Here is a 20730-nt window from a genome sequence, read left to right on the forward strand (position 1 = left end):
TGAGTGTGTTTCCAGAAATGGCTGGACCATTGTTCCTTTGTGGAGATGAAGACGATGCATCAGAACGCTGTGTTTGTGTGTGTTTCCAATCCAGGTGAAGCTGTGGTATGACAAAGTTGGTCACCAGCTAATAGTCAACGTGCTGCAAGCTGTAGAGCTTCCACCTCGGCCTGACGGGCGGCCCAGGAACCCTTACGTCAAAATGTACTTTCTCCCCGACCGCAGGTAGGCCAACCGCACCTTCACAATGCAGGGGGACATAGATTTTTAGATATGATGCTGTGATTCTGTCTGACCATCTTGGTACTGTTGGCAAAGACTGAAACTCAACTCAAATCAGCATCTATTTACATGAAATTTAACCTGGTATATGATAGAAGCTGGCTGGTAGAATTTAGGAATTTCTGAAGTTAAGATATTTCTGAAATATCTCATTTCTAACTGTGGAAAGGATGCTAATGGAATGCAACTGCATTTGGGAAGAGTCTGTACATGATTCAGATTCTGTAAAGGCAAAAATCTTTAAGTTACAATGACTACATTTACATGGACTGCAATAATCCGACTATTGACCTTATTCTAAATAAGACAATATTTTGATTACGGTGTTTACATGAGTTGCTTATAGAATATTCCATTCATATTCCCGTTTACATGCTACAGAGCATAGTCCGATTAATGACTGAAGACGCATGCCCACATTACGTCCCTATGTCCTACGTCCGAGTTTCCCTCCAGAATTTAACCTGAAACCCTTTCTGTCATGTTGCTACCGTGGTAGGGACAAAATGTTGGGACTTCTTTTTACCGGTGGCAGTCATCTTTTCTTCTGTAAACAAGATGCGCAACACTCGCTGGAAGCTAGAGCATGCGTCGTCAAGCAATTGGATTGCCGTACGTGTCGCAAAATGCTGCGAAAACTCCGATAGGACATCATAGTGCGATTAAGGTGTATACATGTCTACAATGCACTTCAATAATGCGACTAAGATCGGAATACTCCACATGTCTTAATTCGGCTATTGCTTACTCCGACTATGACCTTATTCGGGTTAAGGTAATTAGAAAATGCTGTTTACATGGCAGTGTCTTATTCAGAGTATTGTCTTAATCGGGTTAATATCGGAATATTGCAGTCCATGTAAACGTGCTCATTCTCAAGTGAGAAGAAAAGACACCCTTCCCACCTGCATTAACATGCGTCCTGAATCGGATACAGTAAAGACTCAACAAAACCAGGTGTAGATGCACCCAAGACGCAGTGAAGATCCGATCACCCAAACCACCTCTGGTACCGATCAGAGATGCATTTGGCCACATTAACAGTAAAGTGTATCCAATGCATCTCCAATCCACATATAATAACTACTTAAAGGAAAGGTGCTTGGTGCTCCCCTAAGCGTTGCACAAACAATGCACAAACAAACACACAGATCCCATGGATACATGTATGTGTATATGTTTGCATTCATTTGTGTGTGTATCTGTATGTGTGTGTGTGTGTACCGCTCAGTGACAAGAGCAAACGGAGGACGAAGACGGTGAAGAAGACCGGCGAGCCCAAGTGGAACCAGACGTTCGTCTACACCCACATCCATCGCAGGGATTTCCGCAACCACATGCTGGAGCTGACCATCTGGGACCAGCCCAGGCTACCGGAGGAGGACAGCACCTTTATGGGAGAGGTACCAGACACACACACACACACGAATCGCACACACATTATCGTGCCTTCCACTTGCTCTTGACTAGGCGTCTTGGTGATGATGGGATTTCCCAGTTCCCAACCTGTTCTGCTTGTTGTTATTAACTTCCCAGGAAAGAGCTACCAGACTCCGGGTGTTTAGAACAGCAAATGGAAAAGCTTTCATGAACTGGATATAGGTTGAATTACTATTGTGTTGTATCAATCAATGTTAGAGTAGCAAAAAAGATGTTTATTTATGTGAAAATAAACGCAGATTCTTACTTGAACAGATCCTGATAGAGTTGGAGACGGCCTTGCTGGACGACCAGCCTCACTGGTATCCACTCCAAACCCACGACGTCTCATCCATACCGCTGCCCCGACCGTCCCCATACCTGCCCCGAAGACACACACACCCAGATACCCCCGGCAAGAAGCTGCAGCGTGAGTCTGAGTGTGTGTGTGTCTGTTTTTTTATTTAACCGTGTGTGAGGGAGTAAAACATGACTGTGAATGTATGATTTATGTATTAGCTATTTCTTATCCTGGTCCATGTCAATGTCAAAGTAAGTGTCCCTTCACGTCCCTTCCCTTCCCTAATGTTTGTACCTGTGTGTGTGTGTGTGTGTGTGTGTGTGTGTGTGTGTGTGTGTGTCCATGGTTGTGTAGGTTCTCAGCGTGTAACAGAGCCTGAATTTGATGAGGGTACAACAGTAGTGTCTAAAGGTGGGTGGGGGCTGTTTCTTAGTATTACATGCAATGTTTCCCACCGTTTCTATGAGTTATTTGTGGTGGTTTTCGGGGGCCCTTGGGTGGCACAGTCATCAGTTTGGGAGATCTGTTTATGGTTTTTATTTTATATTCATTTAAAATTTGATTTTTGTTTTTATTGTATTTTTTTTTATGTTTATTTTCATGTATCATATGTATTTTTTTTTTAATATTTTATATTTATTTGTATTATTTTCGGGTTTCCTGATCGGGATAAAAGAAAAAAATCTAAGCTTTACCTCCAAACCTAATAGAAACAAAAGATTGATTTTTATTTTAGATTTATTTAAAATACCTATATTTATATTTGATTTTTATAATTTCGCATTTACGTTTTTGTTTGTGTGTGTGAGTGTACGTGTCTTTGTGTGAATGTGTGTGTGTAGTAGGGTTAGACCAATATAGGTTATAGGTTTGCTGATATGTTGGGCCGATATTGGACTTTTATTAAAAATCAAGTTATTGATTGATTACATACTACATTGGTTGTCTATGGGAAACTGAATTGATTCTAATGCAACAATTGATCAGATTCCGCACAAGTATGAATTAAGTTATACATCAATGGAGATTTTTAGTGTCCCATGATGGTCTAAATGTTGTTTCAGAGGCTTTTCCACCTGGACAAGAATCAAGTTTTGGGGGAAACACTGAACACTTGTAACATTTGGGGAATGTTTTGGCATGAAAATGGTCAAATTTAAACATATTGAATATATAAAATATTGCCTATTGGCAGCTTCAATCCAAAAGATGTTGATATCGGCCTTCAAAAAACTATATCGGTGGAATCGCTGTGTGTATCTGTGTGTGTGTTGTTTATGAGTGTGAGTCAAAAAGAGAGAGTGAATGAACTGAAAAATACACCATATCACTCTTAACTAACTTTTTGTTTTAATTTCCATGCATGGTAGGGAATAAATGAAAAGGAAAACCTTAGTATCACTTTCCAAAACAGAACTAACCGCCCCACTGTGAGCTTTGAGGTGCTGTTCTCTCCGTAACAAAGCCAACAACCTTGGGATGAGAACAAAGCCTGACAGAGTTGCCCAGACACCTTCAAGGCTGATCACTCGCTCTATTTCTATTTTTATCTTCAGGTATTGTTGTGCTACGGCACCAAATCATTTCAATCAAAGCTGTACCAATTACACTGTTAGTTTTCTAGAAAGTTTTTACCACAATGTGATAAATACATACCGGTATGTAGTAAAGAAAAATAGCAGGCTGCAATTCTAACTCCATCAATAGGCTAATCCTTTAATACAGCAAATATTCGGTAACCCATACTCTAATAGTAGACTTAATTACAATACTTAATGGAATACACCAGTATCACCAATACACAGTTTTGAAGGAGATTGTCCTGTTGGTCCTGTTAAGTGATGAGAACCTAGCTAGACATCAAAATCATCCATGGGTCTCCAGTGGACTGTTGGCCCAGGTGCTTCATGCTAACACTTTAGCATCACTATGTTGAATGACAGTAGACTCCATGCTAACACTTTAGCATACACTATGTTGAATGACAGTAGACTCCATGCTAACACTTTAGCATACACTATGTTGAATAACAGTAGGCTCCATGCTAACACTTTAGCATACACTATGTTGAATGACAGTAGACTCCATGCTAACACTTTAGCATACACTATGTTGACCGAGCCAATCTTCCCTTAAAAGCATAATTTTTGTCCAAATAAAGACATCAACTCCATATAGAAGCTAAAACTTGGGATTGGATAAACATATTCTTCAAACAAAGGCATATGGTTTTACCACAAAAATCTAGTTTCTATAGTTTCTGGTGAGTTTGAGTGTCTCCTGAAGGATACCGTATTTCCTCTAATAGTGGCCGGTAGTCAATTAAAAGCCGGGTTTCCGATAATGGCCGGGGCCGTGGTCGACACGAACAAATAAAGGCCGGCCCCAAATACAGGCCGGGGAAAAAAACAAAGGAAAAAACAACGGTGGATACCGGTAAACTCCTGCTGCCTGTTATATAATGTAACTGTAGTTTGTAGTAACGTACAAGTGCCACAAGATGGCAGTATGCCACAAGATGGCTCGGCCGGCGGATGTCTCTAGAGCATGCCGTCGTCGATTACCGTAATTATCGGTAATGCATCGCAGTAACAAAAAAACGTCTACCCAACGTACCCTAACAGAAGCAGATCAGAAAACAAGGAGGCTTCATACTAAAATATGAGCAAATATACTTATCAAACAGAGGGAATTAGAAATAAAGGCCTGTCTCTAATATAAGCCTGCTTCCAATAAAGGCCTGGTACCCTGCAGTTGAGGTAAATAAAGGCCCGGGCCAATATTAGAGGAAATACGGTAACTCATTTTTTACTCTGGCATGAACTCATCACCTAACTCCAAAACTCACAATCTGGGGTTGGATCTGCAGTTTTGGTAAAGCTGAAACACTGTCTGAGTGTCTCCTGCTTCATTTGCCATACTTGGGTATGGTCTATTATGGATATTATATCCATTATATAAGTTCAAGTATGATACAGTGCCATTGTAGAGGCTGTTGTAGAATTCACTTCACTCTATATCTCTTCTGCATTAGTGCTGTATACAGTAGTAGCCATTGTAGAGGTCAGCCACTATGTGCCTATCCTGCATTAGTACTGCAGGATTTTCCAAATAATTCCTCTCTCACAGCAGTGTGATGAACACATAAATATTGTAACCTCTACAATGGACGCTGATGGATAGAAGACACTGATGAAGATGTAATATCAAAGCATTTGTCTGCTAGTATTTGTACTTCTTCCACATTTGCACATTTTTGGGAGCAGAGAATGGTATAAACTATGCCATGAAAAGACATTTCTGCCTCTTTTTGCCTCTTCAGTGTTTATTAGTGTGTGTGTTCCCTCCTTTTTCCTCCTCAGTCGCTTCCACAGTGGCTACACCTGAAGTTATCGGACATAATTCAAAACGTAAACGCATTCTCCTGTCTTCTTCTGTGTTTGACGTGTGTACATTCATTTCTGTGTGAATATGTGTGCACATCCATTTATGTGTGTGTGTGTGTCTGTCTACGCGCCCATGCCCACCCAGCAGCGGACGGGCGTGGCCGGGAGAGGCAGCGGGAACCCTCGTCCACCCTGGAGGTGCCGGAGCAGCAGAGGGCGCCCACCCATCACCTACGCTCGCGCTCGGTCTCCCCGCACCGCGAGGAGCAGGGGCGCACCCGGTCACGGCCACCCAACGTCCCCGCCCAGAGGTGAGGATGGGGGGGGGATAAGATGAGATTCAACTTTAAAGGTGCTACATGTAGCATTTTTAACGTCAATAAATCGTTACCACGTGTCCTCCTAGTTGACGAAAACAAGAAAACAAGCTTTAAGTGATCAGTGCATTAACTGATATCTGTTTTTTAATAAGACAAATATCGGCCTGGTAAAATGTCAAAGTGATATATCAGTCTAACCCTAGTAAGAGGTAAAAGCAACATGGTAGAGGGACAGAGGAGGCAGGAGAGGTTGTTGGAAGCCAGCAGGCTGAGTCCATCTACTAATGAAATGTCTGTCTGATGCAGAACACACAGTGCTGCCAGCTCTGCTTTTACTGGCCCAGCCAAATGAGCCCAGCTCATTCTGCAAGTCTGCTGCAATACTGCCTGACCACTAACCTGACACCACCCGTCTGTCTGACTGACTGTCTATCTGACAACCTGTCTGTCTGACTGACTGACTGTCTGTCTGACTGACTGTCTGTCTGACTGACCACCCATCTGTCTGACTGACTGTCTGTCTGACTGACCATCTGTCTGACTGACCACCTGTCTGTCTGACTGACCACCTGTCTGTCTGACTACCTGTCTGTCTATCTGTCTGACTACCTGTCTGTCTATCTGTCTGACTACCTGCCTGTCTGTCTGACTGTCCGTCTGTCTGACCACCCGTCTGTCTGTCTGACTACCTGTCTGTCTGTCTGACTACCTGTCTGTCTGTCTGACTGCCTGTCTGTCTGTCTGACTACCTGTCTGTCTGTCTGACTGCCTGTCTGTTTGATTACTTGTCTGTTTAATTACTCATCCATCTGGCTACTTGACTGCCTGTCTATCTGACTTTTCTTTTTGTTTCTTTGCCTTTCATTCTTTCTTTCTTTCTTTCTTTCTCTCTCTCTCTCTCTCTCTCTCTCCCCCTCCCTCCCTCCTTCCTCCCTTCCTTCCTTCCTTCCTTCCTTCTCTCCGTCTCTCTCTGCCAGGAGTTTGGATGATGAGATTCCTCACAGTCGTCGTTCTCGTTCTCCAACCCGCTACTACGACGCTGCCAGAGGTCGCCACCAGGAGGAGGAGTACCTGGACGACAGGTGTGTGTGTGTGTGTGTGTGTGTGTGTGTGTGTGTTTGTGTGTGTGAGCACCACTTACAATATACCATATGTAACTAGCACTTATTGTCACAGGAGTTGTGGCTTGTTTCCAGTGTGTCAAAATTATTATTATTTGTGTGTGTGTGACATTGACTACCTGTTTGGACGTTTAACTGTTGACACTGTTGACAATCGCTTGTATGCAAAGTGTGTGTGTGTTGCAGTAAGTGTGAATGCATGATTTGAGTATTGCCACATCCCTCCTTTTTTCAAGTTTAATCCTTTTCTTTATTATTTTTATATTTCTCAATTTCTTTCTTTCAATTTTTCGGCCTCTTTTCTCTCTTTGTTCGGACGTTGAATAGAGTTCAGTACAGTAACTACTGTGATTCAGTCATATTGTGTAAAATGTGACTTTAAAACAAGACAATAAGGCATTGATAGCAGAAGTCTATGGCGTTTCTGTGTGTGTGTGTGTGTGTGTGTGTGTGTGTGTGTGTGTGTGTGTGTGCGCGCGCATGCGTGCGAGCTAGCGGCGGCTTCTCTTCCCTATTCACCCTCTTCTCCCTCTGCTCTTCTGGTTTTTTGACTGTTGTTGATTTCCTCATGTGTCATCCATCCCCATGGTAACCACAGTGAGGTCATCATGATCCACCAATCAATGCGGGGCAAAAGTGCTGAGTGCCTCCACACCAGGTAAACCAGCCAATCACGACATTTGTTTATGTTTTGTCTCTGGATTTGGTTTCAATCATGGCTTAATGTGCATAGTGTTGCATTTCTCATTGAATCATCTTTCTGCAATTTCCCTTAGAAAGGTTAAATCCATCACTGGACATACTATATAGTCTACTTAAGTAGATGTAAAATTACTGATGCAAAAATCTATTTAAGTAAAAGTAAAAAGTATGCAACAGAAGAGAACATAGTTACAAATGATCTTTCTTATGCAATGCAGAAAGGACAAGAGGACCTAGAATTCAAATTAGATTCTTTGAATAAAAACGTCACATAATAAAGTGCATTAACAAAGTGAAGCCAGATGATGCTTCTCTTCCCTGCTGACTGATCGCTCACCGCTAATGGCTCCACAACTGGCCAATTTATGAATGCTATTGGGAGAGCCTGCGAAATTTGTTTTCTTAAGTGGAGGCAATTTAAAAATGTAGCAAAGCGCAGTACTTCAGTCACAACACACTTCCAAAAATTCCCCCCAAAAAGTACAAGTACACCAAAAAGTTCCTCAATTACAGCAGTGAGAGTGATTGCAATTAGTTACTTCTAACCTTGCTGTACAGGATCCATGTACAGAGCTGCTTAGTGGAGATTTCTGCAGGGTTTAAGATGCATCTCACTCTTACAGAATAAGTGCAATATGTGTAAGTGAGTAAGATGTGATATGAGTGAGAAGGAGTTTAACATTAAGTTCGTCTCAAGCTTTGTCTGCCCTATCCTGTACTTCACAAGACACTTCACAAACTCAACACAACAGGTTGGACTTTCTAATCGTATGTGTCACCACACAATCCAACAGAGATCCCCTTTCCTCCTGCATTAACATGCAACCTAGGTGATCAGTTTGTAATGGGATAGAGCAAAAAAATCCAGCATCAAATCCAGGTGCAAATTCACCCAAGATGCATTGAAGATCCATGGTCAGCAACATGCCAGACAGGCTGTTGACTATCCAATTTTAAGGACATAAATATTACCAGAGGGAGTGACATGTGTAGAAAGAGAAATATGATTGTAATGTGCATTCCGGAGACGCATTTCAATATCAGGTGTAAATATAATCCATCTAAATCATATCTACGCACAATCCAGATCTGAATCAAATGTCAATACCAGGTGAAAAGGAAGTCATGGAGTCCTGTAGTTCAGTTCAGTTGTACTGCTACTTTAGGTCCACTAGAGGACACTGCAGGAGCATTCTGACTGGTTCATCCCCAACAGTTGTAGCGCACGACTGAGAGATTCACTCTTGGCCCAAGCCAGTGGTTCCCTACCTATTCTCCTTCTGCCTCTTGATTAAAATGATTCCCAGGCCTCTCTGCACTGTATTCCCATGTCCTGATACATTTTGAGATATCCAGACTTAATAAAACTGAACACAAAACAATTTTAGATCACTTCAACTCATGTCCACATGGGTGCTACATTACCCTTTGAGCACACAGCCAAAGAGGTAAGTCACACTCTTGAAGAAGATTTCAACACATCTGTGTGTCTAGTTAGAGGTGGAACATTTTTCTTTTCATTCCTGTCACAATCACTGCACCCTGATGAAGACATACCAAGATGATAAACACTATCAGCATAGAAAGACCACATCCTCAGTCTGTAGTATTCAATATGTGATTTTGAAGGCCGATACCAATATTTTAAACTGCCATTAGTATTCTGGTCAAATCTTTAAATTTGACCATTTTGTGGTGAAAAAAATAATAAAATAAATTACAAGTATTCAGCGTTACCCCCAGATTTTTTTTTATCTTGGCAGGGTGAAAGAGCCTCTGAAACAGCATTTGGACCATGGGACACTAAAACTCTCCATTGAAACCCAGGAAAATAATAATAACAAAACATATTCATCTGTGTGGAATCTGATCAAAATGTCTCATTAGAATCAGTTCAGGTTAAGGGCTTCTCATAGGCAACCAGTGTATTAGCGATCAATTATACAATAAATATGTAATCAAACAAACTGCATCATATCCATCATATCTTGATGTTAAAACGGCAATATCGGCCCAATATATCGGTCTAACCCTGGTTGTCATTGCACATGTTGCTATTAAGACATGTTGGATTTAAGTGTAACAGTAAGGTGTACCTAACTATACACACAGATGTGTTGGGGGCACATGTTTCTAAGCGTGTTGATAGAAGCAAGAGCTGGCTTTCGATGCTGCCAGGCCCGGCATGTGGCGCTCTAGTTCTGCTCTGTTACACTGCAGCATATTACAAGCTTAGCCAGTGATTTTAGCAGGGATTCAGAGTTACTGTAGCAATCAACATGTATGAAGTTAAACTGTCATTCTACACTGTAAAAAATGTAGATCGTGTCAAGAAATTTCATTTGTTGGGTGACAGTATAGCTTTTTCGAAGAAGTAGCTGACACATGAAGGAGTCTTGAAACATGACTTACATTGATTTTAGTAAGTAAATGTCTGTGATAAAATATGGATTTTCTTGAGGCCAGCAAAATCTGCCAGTGGGTCAAGTAAATTTGACTTGAAATATCCTTAAACAAGTGTAATAAGCATAAATACAACATAAAATCACTGGTTAAGTCACTTCTTTTGCCCTGTAGGAACTTCCCGTCTGTTGTCCAAACAGTTGCTTTTTTTCTCTTGTTCCACCCATTCCTCCCATTTCTCTTACCTCTGTCTACCGCATGCATGCTAAAATCAGGAGATCTACTAGGCACAGTAACACACTCCCACCTAAGATGCCGCTCTTATTCAACGGTACCCACAAACACATGTACAGGTAAGTGCAGACAGACATGTTGGGGTGCCGGATCTGCCCGTTATTGAAGTTAAAGTAGGCATACTTACATATTGTCAATGTTGGGTGAACACTGTATCTTCAAAATGTCAAGACAGCCTTGTTTTTAGCTTAACCACCATGCATTTTTGAGTTTATCCAATGGGGTTTTCAAAAGATTTCATATACAATAACATAGAATTTTCTCCACCATGTAATCCTTAAATTGTAGTTCAAACTTGAAAATCACAATTGGAGCAAATATCTCTAGTAGAAGGTAACACACACACTCTCACTCACACACGCCTTATAAGATCTCCAAAAACCTGCGGCCTTCCTTGTATGTGAGTATTTTCCACAGCAGTAGGAGCTCCGCAACAATTGTTTTCCCCATCTGAGGTTCTTTTTCCCTATATTTTGTTTTATTTTGCGATTGCATGCTGTTTTCTTTTTGTCATCTCACAACTAGTTCCACACTGCCTGCATGTCGAAAGACAAGCTCTGTCGCGGGACCAAGCGTTGTCACGGCAACGCGCCGCTCCGTCACACACCGCGTTCTCAGGTTCACAGACGAGGTTACTGTTAGGTAAGATGCGCGCACACACACACACACACACACACGCACACAGCATAATCTATGGTTAAATATCTGATTGTAGGCCTGCCGAGTCAGGAGAAAAAGTTCAGAGAGCCTTCCATCTTTTGCCATGACAACCAAGACCACACAACCTGTCTCCATGACAACCATGACAACTTCTTGACAATCCCATCTCCATGCCAACCAGCCAGTCATGGTTTTGTTGTCAGACTAGCGTTATGATTTTGGCAATCTAAGATGACTCTTTTAAATTTTTTTTTTTTCTGTTTGTCCATTGTTTTTTCTCTTTGTGTTTGTTTCTGTCCTCTCCTCCTGTCTCCTCTTCCTGTCCTCCTCCTCTTCCTCAACTTCCTCTTCCTCCATTGGGATGGCATGTTGTGCTCTGGTGCCTGTCTAGTGATCTTCAGCCTTCTCTGGACAGGGTTAGGAGCGCTAGCACCAACTGTCTGACTCCAGACAATCATGCCCCCTCACCAGAGTCTGAAAGGTACCAGCCTCTGTACCCGCTACCCTTCGCTTTGTCGGTCGCCTTTCTTGTCATCCTGTAGTCCCTGATCCTCCTCTATACCTCTCCTGCCTTTTGTGGCTCCTGTACCCTCGCTGTGGTTCTCTGTTACCTTGAGATTAAACTCTTCCCCACCTCACCCTACCCAGACCCTCGCTGTACCCCCCACTACTTTGCCATGTTTCACCCAGTAGCTTCCATGCTTTGCCACAGTCCCCTTCTCTAGGTTGTGTAAAGAGGTGCACTGATACCAATTTTTCACAGCTGTTATGAATACCAAGTACTTTAATAAGTAGATCAGCTGATACCAAGTACAAAGTGCTACACAATTTACAGTCATTCATGCTACCTAGTAGTATTGGCCTATTATACAACAAAGTGCAATTATTTATTAATTTGATTAAATTGACCATTGACCATTGGATGACACTCTTCAGTTAAATAAGTTAAATAAAAGACTAATAATGATTGATTAAATAAAAATAGACTACATAACATAGGCTCGAGGATGTAGCTTATTGAGAATAGGTTAACAGGTAAAAACAGCTTAATCAGAATAGGTTAAAGGAGAAATTCAGCGTATTCAGAATAGGTCAACAGATAAAGAACAAAAAAAGAATAGTATGTCATTAAAGTATTGATATCTAGACAGCGTCATTTCCCGATTTGATTATGAGTGTTTGAGAGATTGGTGCACCTCTAGCTGTATAACTTCTCATTGGCTCTTTAACTACTGTGGCTAGAGATAAAACCCCTTCGCTCACCTGCCTTATCCTGCTTAACTTCACACAACCCAACCCTCAGGAGAATTGATCTTCTTACCACCCTTGCACATTAAACTCTTTCTTCTCATTTATTTCCCAGCAATAGCAGCATAACCCTTCCTAGAGTGGCCCAAGGTCTATAAATTGTGAGGTTGAGTCTTGATTTGTGGAAGTAAACAACTCATGGGACTATCACCCGACAAGACCAGCTTTCCCATTTGGTCCAAAAAGATGTCTGGTCCCAGTGCTGGTCCCTTGGTCAAACAACATCCACATTGTTGTCAAAGAAACTTGATTGCTTTGTCATTTTATTTTGTCCTGACCTGAATATTTTATAGACCTTGGAGGAGTGTCCATCTCTTTGTACCCTAGATTCACTTGTTCCCTTTTCTTTTTAGGCAACCTATTCTCCTCCCTATCTCCAATTGTGGCCATTTGGGAAAATAACCTGTGCTCCCACTTAACCTTTTTGGTGTGTGCCAGTGTCAAAGAAATAAGAAAGTAATGTATGTAAATTTGTCAGTGTTCTGGAACAAGCTTTTAGCTACAAAAATGTCCATTTTCCAGAGCTGGGGTGACTCTGGTTATTTTTCTCCCTGTACCCATGTGTTTTGAATGGGCCAATTCCTCTCAGGCTCATACTGATTGTTACATGCATACAAGACAAGGCCCTCTGCCACTTATGGCATCAAACTTGAAAATGAATAGTAGTTTTTCCAGGGCACCAATTTTATGTAAGTGAATATATGACAAATTCATAGGCATAGTGATGCTTGAATCTTATTTTTGAGATTCACATTGCATGCGCCCTTGCACCTTTCTCATTTGCATTGGCAACTTCCATATCATTATGGTCATTGTAAAAGAGCCTACAGGTTATTTTATACTGCGATCTTGTTTTTGGTGTGTTGTCTTTCTAAATAGCTCCCTCTACCTTACCATACCTTGTAGTTTATTGTGCAATCTCATTTTGATCGGTATTTAAGTTTGAATATCCTAATGATATAAAGTTCCCATTTCAAATGGAGTAGTCAGTTGACACATAAAGCACAAATTAAATCACAGGCTATATTTCAAGTCCATTTAGTCATTAGTACAGTGCAGTATGAATAGTATAGAGCAGCATATTACAAAGACTGGGTTTTGACCCAAAGTTGGGTTGTGGGAAAGTAAAATGCATCCCCAATGTATTCTGGAGAAATCTAATTGTTATCTAAAGATACTTGCTATAGGTTTCTACAGTCTTCTAAAGACCTGCAACGTAATTAATTTAAATTCTGCTCAGCACCCCCAGAAAAAAATATATACAGAGAGCTATGAAATGCATTTATGTGTACATTTTACTATATGTCAAGTTAGGTGTCCTCTGTTACATGTAGCAGATGTGGTTTTGTGGCACAATTAATCAAAAAGAGCATTACACAAGCAAATAGCCTCTTTCATCTCCAACTGCAAGTGCAAATTGTGTACTTGTGGTCTGCTCGATAGTCATGTGTGGCCCATGTATGTAAAGCATAAGCAAATCAGTGTTGCAGCAATGATAGCAGCCGCTTTGAATGGACAAACTCATTGCACAAAGTTTTTATGCCGCACTTCTCAAGATCTCATGTGCTGCAAAATTTGGGGGAGCTGGTGTTGAGAAGTGTTAGTGAATTGCACGCAATGTTGATTTGCATGAATGGTAAAAGTATGCTACTGAAATTGGCCATCTGCTGTTGGCTGACCTTTGGTGCCAGGTGATGAAGGTGACATCACCTGGCACCAAAGATCAGCCAATAGCAGATGGCAATTTTACCATTAGATGTCAGGCTTTACACAGATTTGGGTTTGGGGTTTAGTTACTCTTTTAATATAATTTAGGCCTACATGTGCATGACCATGATGGGCACAATGAGGCTTTATTTTTTGACCAGTACTGTTAGCGTTCCACTTCCCCCAAAAGATGAAAGCATTGTCAGAATTGTGAACAATTCGGAATAGGATTTTAGAAATTAAAATTTGTCTGAAATATTTATCACATCAGTTGCTGTGGTATGATGGTATGTAGCCATTGCTTAGAGAGAACCACAAATGCAACAGCTATTGTCCGCTTGTGCAGATCAGATTATCAATTTATTTATTTTTTACAATAGTGATTTATCTTCCTATGTATGTAGAAAATCTTTGTCCCATTCCCTGCCCCGGAGACGTCCCGCCAGCCCCAGGATTCTTATCCAACACGCCTCCCCCGAAGATGACAGGTACCCCTATGTGGACCCCAACAGCATCCTCTTAGAGCTTGACTTGGGCCTAAAAATCTGAACCCATCCTGACCCTGACCCTTAAAAAATTCTGTCTGAATCCAAACTGGGCTAAAGGCTTTTTATAAGGCCAAACCCAATTAATGCCCAACATTTCACTGATTCCCTTTTCTTCTTTTTTCTTTTTTTTTTTTTTTACAATGTTTTTATATCTGCGCCCAACCCAAACCTAATCCTGTAGGTGACAAATTCTACCAAACCTGCCCCAAACCCTCTGGGTCCAGTCGGGTCCCACTGGGTTCAGGCAAACGTCAAGCTCTGCCTCACCTTTGCAGCTAACCCTAATCCCTTTGCCTCTCTGCTACTACCGCCAAGTTCTGATATTATCGTGACTAGCTGGTAGTGAATTTGCTAACCTCAAACCTAAGCCTCTAACTTTAACTATTCCTGCTCCTGCTACACTGCTAAAAGTAATACGTGTAGTGAGTGATTTTATGTTGGATAAGACGAACCAAGTTTATTATAACTTATAGCAGGTGAAATTAACAGCAGATAATTTTGTTTGTTTTTTTTCCAAGAAATTTCTCTAGCTTCATTTTTCAACACATATACTTAAGAACTAAACTAGAATATGTTTGTGTTTATTTCTTGAAACTGAGAAGAACCACAGAAATAATTTATCTTGAAATATTAGATAATTTCACTTCATTTCAACAAATACAACATAAAATCACATACTAATCTTGTCACTTTTTGCAGTGTACCTCCCTACTGCTAACCCTAAACCCTTGGTAGTCAGCTGTGTGTTGATCAATGAGCTGGACACAGTGAGAGTGAATCCGATTTGTGCTGTAGAACTCGTCAAAATAAAAGTCACAATATTGCCGTGGGCTTTTACTTTGGCAAGTTCTACTTTGTTCACTTATAGCGAGTCACTCATATTGTGTAAAGGGTTGCTTGTATGGCTTTTCCGTTTTTGAGTGGTGGTCTTCTGGTTTATAGTTGAATTGTACCTATAGCTTGTGCTCTTGGTCATGGTCCTCGTAGTCGTAGTTTTGTCCAGGTTGTGTTTGTATTTTCTCTGAGATATTTAGTCCGTAGTTTGTATTCTTGGATCCTGTTGTAGTTTTTGTTGCTTATGATGTAAAATCTTACTGTTTTGAGTTTGCTTTCTGCAATTCTGCAGCGCGTACTTTTTTGTTTTGGGAATGGCATTCGTGCTCCAGCCTCTGTTTGCTCTCCTTCTCCTCTCAGTCTTTGAGAAGTCGATCTCTTTCAAGGCTTAGTGCTTAGCAATGACTTAGAATCCATGCTGTCCATTATTCATATCATAAGTGTGTGTGTGTGTGTGCGTGTGTGCGTGTGCATGTATCATCCTTGTCATCATCATGTCCATGAATGGAGAATATGGATGCTACTTCCTACTCAAGAGACTTTAACTCACCTCAGTACAAAGAAGAGGTACACACACACGCACACACGCACCCACACACACACACACACACACACACACACACAGGTCAAGTTGAAGCATGAGTGTGAGGCGCCCCCTTATTCATATCGCCATCCCACCATCCATCACAGCATGCTTCCTATTTCCTGTTTTCCAGATCATAAACTTATAAGGCCAATGACAGCCCCCCAGACAGAGTCAAACTCTTCTCAATCTAAATGATTTATCCCTCCATCATGCTCTCTTCCATCCTCTCATCCATCCATCTTTTTTTTCTGTTCTGTATTGTTTCCTTCGCTCATCTACCATTCTCCAGGCAGCCTCGGACCCTGGAAGTGCCTGAATGTCAGACTCTTGGCAGGAAGTTCTCTGACAGTGGCAGGTAAGGCATGTAGGCTAGGTGTGTTGAACAGCAGTGCAGTCAAGGCTATATACAGGCAGAGCTTGAAATTAACATTAGCCACCAGCAAATACTTGGAAAATGTTGTCTATTGCTGGTAATCCATCAGTTCAACTCACCATTTTGGCAGGTAGCCATCTTTTCGTCAATTAATGTTTAATTCTATTTCATGTCATTTTCATATCACAAATGTCCAAATAAACACACTTAAGCCACGGACCCCCACTGGATAAGATTTTGGCCCAGTGAGATTTTTGTTGTTGTTGATTTAGTATTGATTTTCTAACTTATATGTCATTCTTATAAATTCTCTCAATGGAATCATTTCTAGTAAATTGAATTATAGTGAAATTGAACTATTACTCATTTTGCTGGGGAGCCCCTGGAAACCCCTCAAGGACCCTTGGTGGCCCCCGGAACCTGCTTTTGAGAACCACTGCATTATATTGTAAGGATTACATTCTGGTCGATCAGCCATGGTTGCCACTGGATGCAAAATTCAGCCAATTAATATCTTAGCTGCCAAAATAAATACTTAGATTTAGAAATTAGAAAAGACAAACCTATATCGGTATTTAGCTGGTGTTAATTAGAAATGGGGTTTATACACCTCTTTCCTAAGGCATATAGAGTGCATTCACCTTTCAGCCAAATTTCTGTTGACATGTATAGGGCATTAGGTGAGTTCAGACTCCACTCTGGCCTATTAGTGTCAGAGAACATCCCATAGCTGTACATTTAATTTGTGAAGGGTGTTGAATTGTCCTTTTTGAGTTTTAAACTGGCATTGATAGAACTGCTCTGAAATGTTAGGAACTCAAATGTCAGCAGGGTTTGACTCATCATCAGTGCAACTTGCTTGACAGTTTGAAGCTGCCAACCACTGAGCTCAGGTCAGACATAGTACACCCACCTATAAAAACCTTGTAGAGATACAGGGTAGACTGACAATAATCTGTTTTCAAATGTAACTATGGAGCAATATGTAAAACTAAAAAACTTAACTCAAAGAAAATCACAGTATGGTACTAACACTGTGTGTAAAAATGCATGGTTTGGCTAAATGTCAAGAGTGTAATTAGACTTAATGTGTTAGATATTAATGCTTTACTAACCCTCTTAGCTTAAGCCTTTGTCTTCAAATTACGGCTAATGCTACCTGTGAACAAGGTTGTAAGCTTTTTTAATGTGTCGTTTAGCATTCTTTGGATTACCTTGACTCTTTCATTTTCATTTATTTATATTATGTTGCTTTTTTTCCTCCCCGTTTCTTCTTGTCCCTATCCCTTTTTCCATTTTTATTTCTGCATGCTGCTGCTTTGCTCTGTGTTGCGGGCTTTGGGTTTGTATGGCATGTGTGTGTGTGCGTGTGTGTGTGTGTGTATCAGAATCAAGCCCACTTCCATCTTAAGGGGCTCCAGAGGAAAGAAGGCCCCTCTGCAGCCACTTGGTAAGGGGTCACCCCTTGAATCAGTCCCCCTAAACTCCCAATGACACAGGGGCAGATCCTTTCACATTGTACTGATATTTGAGTGGTGAGGAATGTGGCAGGGGTGCCCTCTCACCCCTACATACTTATAACAGTTTGTGTGTGTGTGTGTGTGTTTCGGTGACATGGCTTTGCCACCAACACGGACACAAATGCTGTTGCTACTCTGTGTTTGTGTGTTTATATGTGCAGGTGTGTATATTTTGGGTTTTGTGCAAAACTGCATGGATACTTGTGTCCATGCACACTTGGTACTTGTGTGTTTGCTAATTTAAATGTTGTGGTGTATATCACGTGAGTGGAAGTGTTGGTGCAGTGTTCATTTTTTAGTTGATGCTAAATGTCTATTTTGTGTATTTTGGTATCTTCTAATGTCCCATAAGCAACAGTTGAACTACTACTGGGGTCATTTGTAAAACACAAGGGTAACTCTCCAAAGTAGTCTCCGAGTAGTGTCACAGATGATGGCCAATGAAATTATTTGTCTTATTGTATTGCACATTTAACTCATGCATTGCTCATTGTCCACGCTTGTGTCCATGTTCAAGACATGACAAAGAAAAATGTTTTCACCTGCAGAACTCAATATTTCAAGAGAAGAACATTTTTCATGTGTTCCAAAAGAAACTGACAACACCCTATGCCATCTTTTTTTTAAACATTTCACGAATAACAATATGACTAAAACAACAAAGGAATTGGTGGTATTTTTCTGCGGCTTTGAGGTTTTATCAGTCACCTTCACAATATGAAAATGCTAAAATGGGAGAGTCATGCCGAAAAAATATGGAAATGACAAAACTGATCCAGTAATCCACGATTATGAATTAGAAAACACTCTGCCATGACCGTCTCAGCCCCTAACATCATACTAACCCTGCCAGTGAGTTTTATGAATAACCCCTATTCTTGTGTCTGGATGAGAATAAATGAATATCTGCAGATATGCTGGGATTTGTGCTCGAGGCTTCCTTTGACAACACCTGCTGAGTGTGTTTTCACTGTCAAAATCTTCATTTGCTGCTCTTTTTGCAACAGGACCCGCTCACTACCACACCTTGAATAAGCTTCACTTTGTGAATATGTTGTCGCCACGGATCTTTAACCAAAATATGTTCGCTGTCCTTACATTTCCATGATTGATGCTTTCACTAAAGGCCTTTTCTGTCACTTTTAAACTCCTGTTACAAGTGACGCCCCTGCACTTTCCAGCCAAGCAGCTTGAACTGTACGTTTTCACGCAGTCTTTATTTTTTGTTAGATGCAATTTTATTTCAGATGTTACGTAAGACAAGAGAGTAGAATTGACAGATGGTTCCTTTGATGAAAGGGTGAATAGCTGTTTTCCTTCTCAGACTTTTTGTCCCCCCAGAGTAATTTCACTTGTAATGTAAATACTGTCTAATGTGTGAAAGGGATAAACTCAAGAAATGTGAAATCCAACCAGCGAGTGACCGGTGCATATTGCAATATGCATATTGACTTTTACTTCTTCTCTCCTCTTTTTCCCCATTCCCTTCATCCCCGTTCTGTCCACCCCATTGCTCTGTTCCTCCAACTCTCTCTCTCCCTCTTGCTGTTTTTTCTTTGCCTCTGTTTTCTTATCATGCTATTTTTTTAGGGGCCACCTCCAAGGTGGTGCGTCTCTCTCCTCCTCAGTAACATCTTCCTCAGCCCGCAGAGTGAGGCAGCTCCCACAGGTTCCCGCCAAGAGCAGCACCGTAGAACAAGGTGTGTGTTTCTGAGTGTGTCTGTATGATGGATAATTTGTACATTGGTCAACACTGTACAGGTTGTCCTTGAGCAAGACACTGAATCTCTACCAGCTCCTGTTCTGTAACTGATCCTGATCTCTGACCTCACTATGGAGGGGGGCAACAGAAAAGAGAATTTCCCTACAGGGATGAATAAAGTATCACATCATTATTATTATTATTATTATTATTATTAGTGTTAAAGCGACAAGATGCAACTTTTCTCCTTGAGTCAGTGAAGTGTATTGTTGGTCCCACCCTGCTCCCTCTCAGTTGGGCAAGTTCCTGCCCCAACACTTGTCACTCATCTTGAGCTGTCTACCTTGGCAACGGCATGTAGGTTGAGACTGAGGTAACCGGCATCCATAAAGCCTCCACAGGTGTTGAATGCAGTCAATCTAACATTTTTTAAAACATATCAACACTTCTCCGTGTTTCTGAACAGGTCTTGTCTGCAGCACATGTAGCTTCGCTGTTGTTCCTTTTCTTACCGCTTTCCTCCATTGTTGTTGTTGTTATGACTTCCCCAGCCTTTAGCTCTTCTGGTTCCAAAAATACAACAAGTTAGCATCAAATATCCCACTTCCCGGGCTTCAAACAGGCTAGCAGAAAGTCAAGAGGTCACTTTGTCCATTATTTCCTCTATTAAACCAAACCCCTTAATTTTATCCCTGAAATGCCCTTAATTTCTCCATTACATAAACATTAATTATCCATTAAAAATAGCATAGCTTTAAAAAAGTAAGGTTAGTATCATGGGTTTATAAGGGATTTATTCATGGGTTGATTCACAGAGACACTAGTATTTAGGGATTTTTCATGCCTTTTGTGCATGATTTACAGGGTTATTAAGTGGAAATTAATGGAAAAGTTCCTGTCTCTCTGAAATTTTCATTAAGTAAGGAGTCAAGATTAATGGGGTGTTTAAGGAGGTTTCGATGGGACCTCCTCCATTAATAACTACCTTAATTAATTTTAAGGGGATTTTGCATTAATTAAGGGGTGAATTAATGTAAATTAATGAAAATGTAAGGTTATTTTAAGGGATTACTGGTTCGTAGAGGGAGGAAGACCAGAGATCAGAGTTGGCCATCTGGCAAGTAGAAACCACTAGTTTCCTATGAAGTTTGATTTGGTATACTTTATTCGTCCTCCAATGGGGAAATTCTCTTTTCTTTCTCTGGTTGGAATACAGGGTCAGCCTTAACCAGGGATTACTTATCTTGCTCATGGGTTCTTTGGC

The 20730-nt window shown here is 41.0% G+C and overlaps 1 protein-coding gene across 4 annotated transcripts in view; it reads left to right on the forward strand.

The window, feature by feature from the left end:
• rims1a (regulating synaptic membrane exocytosis 1a) overlaps positions 1 to 20730 on the forward strand; it is a 99064-nt gene that overhangs the window by 67687 nt on the left and 10647 nt on the right. For 2 of the 4 annotated variants that reach the window (XM_071912627.2, XM_078288572.1), the window contains 12 exons: positions 95 to 225; positions 1514 to 1685; positions 1978 to 2131; positions 2357 to 2413; positions 5534 to 5699; positions 6686 to 6790; positions 7428 to 7487; positions 11280 to 11369; positions 14308 to 14391; positions 15796 to 15852; positions 16161 to 16226; positions 19355 to 19464. In XM_071912627.2, the coding sequence (XP_071768728.1) occupies positions 95 to 225; positions 1514 to 1685; positions 1978 to 2131; positions 2357 to 2413; positions 5534 to 5699; positions 6686 to 6790; positions 7428 to 7487; positions 11280 to 11369; positions 14308 to 14391; positions 15796 to 15852; positions 16161 to 16226; positions 19355 to 19464 (1252 nt within the window). Of the gene's footprint in view, positions 1 to 94; positions 226 to 1513; positions 1686 to 1977; positions 2132 to 2356; positions 2414 to 5533; positions 5700 to 6685; positions 6791 to 7427; positions 7488 to 10209; positions 10288 to 11279; positions 11370 to 14307; positions 14392 to 15795; positions 15853 to 16160; positions 16227 to 19354; positions 19465 to 20730 lie in introns of all 4 variants that reach the window. The other 2 variants (XM_071912626.2, XM_071912628.2) reach the window with 2 other exon arrangements.

This window comes from Centroberyx gerrardi, chromosome 15 (genome assembly GCF_048128805.1).
Source record: "Centroberyx gerrardi isolate f3 chromosome 15, fCenGer3.hap1.cur.20231027, whole genome shotgun sequence".
Lineage (NCBI taxonomy): Eukaryota > Metazoa > Chordata > Actinopteri > Beryciformes > Berycidae > Centroberyx > Centroberyx gerrardi.